The following is an 8396-nucleotide window of genomic DNA, read 5'->3' on the forward strand; positions in this document are numbered from 1 at the left end:
AAGAGCAACAAACACACACACACATCCTTACAAACTTTCGCATTTATAATATTAGTAGGATAGGATAGTAGGAAGTAGGATAGGATAGGATTAATAGGATATAGTAGGAAGGAATATGCGGAAGTTTTTTTTTGTATTTTTCTTCGATGTTGAGGTTTTAATTCATCTTTTTGTAGTTTTTAAAATCATCCTAATAATTATTTTTATGTATAACATTAGAGTTTTTGCCTTTATTTAATAAATTTTACAAAGGAACTTTTTTTATATTTATTTATATTATTTTTCTTTTAAGGCGGGCATAATTCAAATAGAAAGAGCGGCGGCGCCGAACGACCATCCCACATTCATAGCCGCGCTAGCGGACGTCGTTGCGAAGCACATCACAGCCGGTCCAGCCGTTTCGAGACAGTACCTCTCTAGGTGAGCGTACAGACAGTGATTAATGTATGACCATAGATAATTATGTACGTATAGTGCGTGCTGATACGTTTTGTAAGCCACATCGTAATTGGTTTATCGTTTACGCACAGTAACTTAGAGTGTACGATCAGACATACAATAAAACATTTAGAAAGTCAGTAATTAGAAAACACTAATTGCATCGTAGACTTTTCTATCTCATCAATATAAATTTCATTATAATTATTTGATTTAAATGAGTCATATCTAGACCATATTTTAGGGGAGAGAATTTTCGAAATCAGTTCACCCATAAAAAAATATAAAAAGGCAAGGATAGTATTGACCACTGGATAGAAGGAATGGGCCGGGAGGGGTGAGGAAAAGAAGTCTCTGGCTTCCCCTCCCCCTCACCAAATGAAACGCAGTAGCACGCTACTGTATCACGCCGGTCTTCTGTGAGGGTGTGGCGCTTCCCTGGTTGCCTGGAAGAGTCGAGAAGAAGAAGAAGAAGGTCGACCTTCCGTGCTGGTCCATTTATAAGTGTTTTATTTTTAACAAAATAACTAAATAGAAATAATTAATCGACTGATATGTTTTCCAGATGTCCGCACTGCGTCAGCAAACGGTGCCAGGCGGCGAAGGAATTTTATAAGGACTTTTGTAATTTCGAATATAGCGCGGACCCACAAATCGCTAAGGTTTAGCGCTAGAAAACAATGTATAAAAGATCTCTCTTGCACTAGCGGCCCGCCCCGGCTTCGCCCGTGGTACATATATAGCCTAAAGCCGTCCTCAAAAAATGGGTTATCTAAAACTGAAAGAATGCTTCAAAACGGATCAGTTCCTGAGATTAGCGAGTTCAAACAAACAAACTCTTCAGCTTTATGATATTATAATATAGATGTGAAAGTTTGTTTGTTCGGATGTTTGTTCGGCGATCACGCTGAAACTATTGAACGGATTTTGATGAAATTTGGTATACATAGGGCATCAGCTGACTTCGGTGATGGGATACTTTTTATCCTGATTAAATGCTCCCTTGAGATGAAACAGGAATCTTGATATCCGGGCGGAGCCGGGACGAGCGTCTAGTAATATATAAACTAGCTTTTGCCCGCAGTTTTGCCCGCGCGGTCTTAATAAATGTTCATGGTACAAACTTTCATCCCCTATTTTATCCCCTTGGGGGTAGAATTTATCAAAATCCTTTCTTAGCAGACGCCTACGGCATAACATCTATCTGCATGCCAAATTTCAGCCCGATCCGTCCAGCGGTTTGGGCTGTGCGTTGATAGATCACTATGTCAGTCAGTCAGTCTTTAATTTATATATATTTAGTTTACGTGCCACGTTGTTTGTCCACGATGGACTCCTAAACTGCTCAACCGATTTTAATCAAATCCTCACACCATGTGCAGTTTGATCCGATTTAAAATTTAATAAACTACCCGGGCAGAACCGGGGCGTGCAGCTAGTGTACAAACCTTCCTCTTGAATCGCTCTATCAATTGAAGAAACCCCATCAAATTACATTGTGTAGTTTCAAAGATCTATACATTCATACATAGAGACGGACGCGGGAAGCGACTTTGCTTTATACTATGTAGTGATTTCGATTTCTTCTATTATTATTTTTATTTAATTTTTATTCAATTAAATATAATTTGCGTAGAAACGAGATTCGTTTATACATTACATTCGAAACGGTACATAAGTAGATGTATTAATTTGTTTACAAATGAAAGACTTTTTAACGGATTTTAAACGCGATTTATTCATTACATCATTAACTCGAAACGTCGAGTTTTTTTTTTTTTTTTTAATTCAATTCAATTTATTTCATACATACATACATACATTTTTGACATTTTTAAAATTACAATTTATAGCAATTACAATTTAGTTTATATAAACGGTTTGCCTTACATATATTTTTAAAGTTTACATATATCAAGCCGGTGTTTCCCTAGCTAGATTGCAGGGTTTTTTTAAATCTCCTTTTATAAAGATTTGAAAAAAAAACCCGACGTTTCGAACACTTTACAGCGACTACAGTCATGGGGACACTGACCGCAAGATAGCGTTTATAATACTCGCGTAAAATCAAACACAAGAAAATATTAAATGAATTCGTTAAGTTCATGAACTATGCGATTCAATTAAGATTAGGAACGTGCCAATTAAGTCCCTTTTGCAATATAATAGTGGTATAACACAGAGACCGGTCTGAGCCAAACACTATTTACTATCCAATGATTTATTCTTCCTTCACTTCACTTCACTTCAACTACGCGTTTCTACAATCACCGATTAATAAAAAAGGTGTGTGTGCGATTCACACATGATAGAAGTGAAACTTCAGTAAATCGACAAAAGAATGAGATGAATATATATAAAACTAGCTGACCCGGCAAACGCTTTTCTGCCTTACTCTTATAATTTAGGGGGATGAAAAATAGACGTTGGCCGATTCTCATACATACCGTATAAGCACAAAAAATTTCATCAAAATCGGTCAAGCCGTTTCGGAGGAGTAAGGCAACGAAAACTGTGACACGAGAATTTTATATACGAGATATAAAATAGTATGTATATATCTGTCTCATTCTTTGCCGGCTTCATTCTACACATTTTTGTATTTCTGTCTCTCACCTGTCGTTTTTCCGTTGCATCAGGTTTGAAATCACAACGATTCTAAAGAAGTTTCACTTCAAAAGTTGATGACTTATTGGATACTAACATATTGTGCAAGATAGTTAAAGTTTTTTATGTCATAGCGGGCAACTGAGCTGGTGGTTCGCCTGATGGTGAGCGATCACCACCGCCCGTGAACAGAGCAGAGCCTCAGACCTCTGAGAATGCACTGTCTGCTTTTAAAGGACAAGGGATAAGTAGAGGATTGATAACTGGAAAGAAGGAATGGGAAGGGCGAGGAAAAGGTAATGGGCCGCAGGCTCCCCCACACACTGTACGAATCACAATAGCAAGCTATTATATTATTGAGGACTTTACTAGCGTGATCTAGCGTCGCATAGAAGAGAGTAGCGCCATCTTGTGACAGTGATCGAAGTTCTAACGAACGGTTTATTTCATTCGCCGAGTTTTTAAATCAAATTGCGAACGTTTTCACTTGGATTATTAAACCGTTACAATTAACGCGTATGATGTTACAAAATGGCGCGGAATGAATCCTGTTCTTAATTGAATCGCATTGTAAATGTGCATTTTTTTATATTTAAATTACGTCGCATTTATTTTGTACTTGCTTTGACTCTGTTAGACATGTTCTCAAAATACAATCTACACTGAAATCAATCCAGCCGTTTCGGAGGAGTAGTGACACGATAATCTGCAGTGATTTTATATAGAAGTGAAGTCAGTGAATTTGTTTGTTTGTGGCGTTGTATCTCTGGATCTAATGAACCGATTTTAAACATTCTTTTGCCAATACTAAAGCGTTATTTATGAGTATCATAGGCCATTTTATAGTGAGTTAAAAAAGCAAGCTTTTCTTATAAATATGATGATTTCTTAACAAAAACAAGGTACAAGTAACAATATACACTGATGTAGGTAAGTCACTTTTTAAAATTAGACGTGTAATAATAATGTATGTAATAAAAGGTTGTATAATTTTGTGTAAATATGGGTATGGTTTAATAAATTTTGTTTGTTTATCGTTGTTTTATTTAATTTTAAACGCCTTAATGTGAGTGAGTGGATCATCATAAGACCACGGAACCACGGCCCTGGAGGAAAGCCGCTTCCTACCGATGGTAGGTAGTCAGTCGAGATATAAAAAATGTCAGAACCTGTAAGGGGCCATCCATGAATTACGTCACATGAATTTAAAGTTCTTTTGACCCGTACCCCTTGTCACACACACGTGCCCACACACACACACACACACACATACGCACGCACATCACACATGCTGTAACTCCAACTGTCAATAGGGGTTTCTGAAAATCAGTGCTGCTAGTTGACTCAAAAGTCCCTGCAGCATCATACTGAGAGGCCCCTTTTGATAACAGACGTTGCCGCACAGTACTTGAGTTAATTTTTAGGTTGTAAGTTTTGATGTGTATAGTTTGTTTTTTTTTGTTCTAGTTTTTAATTTATTTACTGTTTTTTTTTTTTACATTTTTCTGTTTCTGTGTGGCCTTGTTATCAATAAATGTTTTTTTTTTATTTTAAATTTTATATATGTATCTGAGAAACATCCTGAAATGTTAATTTTGATCAATGTTGAGAATTCCATATCGTATCTTAGTATATGTTTGAAATCTTAACATGTGACGTCACACAGCTTTGGTCACCCCCGCCCCTTGTCATAGAATTTCACATTTTGGTGACACCTTATCCCACTTTTAACCCCAAATGTTTAAATGAGAAAGAGGGAACCTTCATACTACAGGACTTTTTTAGCTACATATCCATGCTATATAGAAAATGAAATGTTTAAACTTTGTTAAAGGGGCCAAGGGAGACGTATACGTCTGCGACATCATAGGAAATAGGATATAGCGTAGTCTTTTTTATGGCATCTTCGGCAATGGAGCTGGTGGGTCGCCTGATGGTAAGCGCTACCACCGCCCATGAACAGTTTTAGAAGCGTAAGGTCAATTGCAGACCTTACAATAGATTACCGAAAATAAAGTTGCCTATGTGTTATTCCACTTGTGCAGCTATCTACGTACCAAATTTCATTGCAATCCGTTCAGCAGTTTTTGCGTAAAAGAGTAACAAACATAGGCATATATCCACCCTTATGAACTTTAGCGTTTATATTATTAGTAGGATAGGATAGGATAGGAAGTAGGATTGTAGGAATAGGATAGAAAGTGATGATGTCTATATTACTTACCCATTTAGCCTTCAAATTAAGTTTTATATTCACAAACATAGCCAGTTAGTGACAATGGTGTTTACGCAATACATTTCACTTAGTATTACTGAAGTGATGCTAACGTGTCCTAAATAATAATGGATAGAATTTATGTTGTAACAACGTTGAGGCATAAGATTAACTAGTAGCTGTATGCTATTTGTTTTAAATCGTACTAATATTATAAATTCGAAAGGTTGTTTGTGTGTTTGTTACTCTTTCACGCAAAAACTACTGAACCGATTGCAATGAAATTTGGTACGTATATAGATGGACAACTGGAATAACATATAGGCAACTTTTTATCCCGATAATCCTTCGGTATACAGACTTAAGCGGGTGAAACCGCGGGGCGGAACTAGTAAATTATATTTGAATGTGAAAGTCGAGCATGCTTTGGCGTGAAATGGGCCGGATCGCACCGGGTAAGTACCACACCCCAAGAAACAGATAATTAAAGAAGATCGCTGTAAATTAGCATACTATATGTCGTATGGTGAATGGTGGAGCCGGAGACCCGTTTCGTTTTCCTTTTTTCAGTCCATTCCTTATTTTCCGTCATCAATTCTATCTTTATCCCTTGCCCCATAAAAGCGGCCAGCGCATACGCAGAGGCACTACCTCTGCGAATGTTCATGGGTGGTGGTGATCGCTTACCATCAGGCGAACAACCGGCTTATAAATATATATTAAAGCTAAGTATTTGTAACTTCAATACAAAGAACATGTGCTTAGTATAACTTAATACTTTCCACACTATTATGCGTGTGTGTGTGCGTCTGTGTATGTGTTCCAATGACAAATCAAGTGAACATATTATAAAGTAAACATGTATTGCACAACAAAGCTTTATTGCATAGACGCATACTGCGCGTCAGAGCGCTAACCTGACGACGCGCTATGACGTCGAATTATATAGAAACTAGCGGTCGGGCGTTGTGCAAACATAGCCTATAGCCTTCCTCAATAAATGAGCTATCTAACACTGAAAGAATTTTTCAAATCGGACCAGCAGTTCCTGAGATTAGTGCGTTCAAACAAAGAAACAAACAAACTTCAGCCTTATAATATTAGTATATATAGAAAAAAATAATTGAAATAGAAATTCCTTTATATGCCACCACTTAAAATATAACACAACCATTTTAAAATGTATACATTAAACATATATATAGACTCACGTATACATTTAACAATGAAATATTTTTTTAAATAAATACCTGAGATCGCACGTTTTATATTTTAGCTTTATATTATTATAATCCAACATAATACTATATTAAAATTTAAATAAATAAATATAAGCTTAGCCACAGATATAGTTTTATAGGAACGCAGGAGTGAGACGGTAAGCGAATAAGATAATGGTATAACATGGGTATCTTATCATCCTGTCTTATCAAATACATTTACGATGTTCAAACAGTGGCTTGAACAGAATTTGTCCGTTTTCAGACCCTCATATCTATCTAACTGTGCCCTGCGATATTACCCGCGTTAATTAGTTTTCCCTTTAAATCCGAATGTTCCTAAAATAATTTATATAATATTTATATAGAGAGAGAAAGATATACACAAAAACTTCAATTTTGTTTGTATTTGTACCGTCTATACATTCATAGTTATTTCATAAAAAGCGATTACCTTAGTAACTATTACAAACAGACTCTCCAATTTATTATGAGTACGAAATATGGACGCTTCAAGGCAATTTATAAGAAATACTTGAAAAGAAACGATCTCAAGGCTGATATTTACTATGTAGTTCTTTCAGATAACTTTTTATGTTTATGAAGAAGGAAGCTTTTATGGTTTTATAAATAAATACACTTATTACTTCCTGTACGTAACACGCACGTAATCTTTTCGTTAGAATCGTGCGCATACCATAAAAATCAATCTTCACAAATCATTATCACTGCGCGCCTCTGTTACTTTTAATCGAAGTTAATATTTATTCCAGTGCGATGACCGTCAAGTAAAAAATGCATCAAAAATTCACCTACAATAGCAGACTTTCTTGTCAAGTTATTTATCACGCAACCGGCTCTTTCTAACTAAACATTAATCGTATATGTGTAAGGGAGACAGCGCACTGGTACAATACTGACAGCTGACATTAGAGTGAAGTCAGTGAACGTCACCATAAACCGCGAGTTATTGATAATTTCATTGTGAATTTTAGTTTCATTGCGAATCAAGTGATGGTCGCACGTACGTTCTTATTTTAAAATGTAAACAAATGTTTTCGTGATCGCTGTTGAAATGTCGAAAATGAATGTGTATGTGTGTGTCTGTGCCGTTTTGTTAGTGAACAGTGTGTATTCACATACGCACGAAAATGAGTTTGTTACCGATCACCATCATACACATTGTACACACGAACACCCGAAGGAGGATCAAGTAAGTAATTAATCCGATTATAATTTGTGTAACAATCCTTTGAATACGTGCTGGTTGAATGGAATAGTTCGAAATTCAAATTTGTATCACTACATACATAGTTGCTACGGATTGTGCGGTGTTCTCTTTTCAAATTTGGTTATGTTGCTATAACCACAGTAAAAACCCAGATTAGAGTAAAATTTTAACATAACATTAGTCATTCGCCAATAATTTAATCCCAACTATCGCGGTAGTGTCTGGTTTCTAGTAAATGTGTCTGGTTTACGTCTAAAAGTATTTAAAAATAGTTTGTGTTCCTTTGTGCTTACGTGCACAATGTTAATAATGATACACGATTGATGGATAAATAATTATGCAATGTTGCAGACAAGCACGACTGCTTTAGGTATATGCAAATTTGTTTGTATATGATAGAAATAAGAACTTGTTTAAGTAATATTATTCATTACTCGATTTTTAATGACATTGTACGTATACATAATATTCTCTATTACAGAGTACGTAGTATCAATTAAAATCGACACAATGAATCCTTCGGAACGACATATGTTTAGTAATAATTAATTATAAATTTATATTCGATGTTCTAGGATTTAAAAAGGATCAGTGGTTTGTTTATTTTCTGTGTCGCTTAAAAAAAAAAACCTCAACGACAAGACTGTATGGCTTCGAACCTTTGCCCATGTTTTGGTGCATTACA

General features: G+C 35.8%; 2 protein-coding genes across 5 annotated transcripts in view; both read left to right on the forward strand.

Moving 5' to 3' along the window:
• Positions 1–1268, forward strand: part of LOC119838522 (ferrochelatase, mitochondrial) — an 11335-nt gene extending 10067 nt beyond the window's left edge. Inside the window, 2 exon segments of the mRNA XM_038364496.1 lie at positions 220–420; positions 1004–1268. Of these exon segments, the coding sequence (XP_038220424.1) occupies positions 220–420; positions 1004–1106 (304 nt within the window). The 3' untranslated portion in view covers positions 1107–1268.
• Positions 1269–7467: 6199 nt separating this feature from the next.
• LOC119838553 (leishmanolysin-like peptidase) overlaps positions 7468–8396 on the forward strand; it is an 80081-nt gene continuing 79152 nt past the window's right edge. For all 4 annotated transcript variants that reach the window (XM_038364534.1, XM_038364536.1, XM_038364535.1 and 1 more), the window contains exon 1: positions 7468–7693. In XM_038364534.1, coding sequence (XP_038220462.1) covers positions 7556–7693 — 138 coding nt within the window. In that variant the 5' untranslated portion in view covers positions 7468–7555. The remainder of the gene's footprint in view (positions 7694–8396) is intronic.

The sequence above is a fragment of the Zerene cesonia genome, unplaced genomic scaffold, assembly GCF_012273895.1.
Source record: "Zerene cesonia ecotype Mississippi unplaced genomic scaffold, Zerene_cesonia_1.1 Zces_u003, whole genome shotgun sequence".
Classification (NCBI taxonomy): Eukaryota; Metazoa; Arthropoda; class Insecta; order Lepidoptera; family Pieridae; genus Zerene; species Zerene cesonia.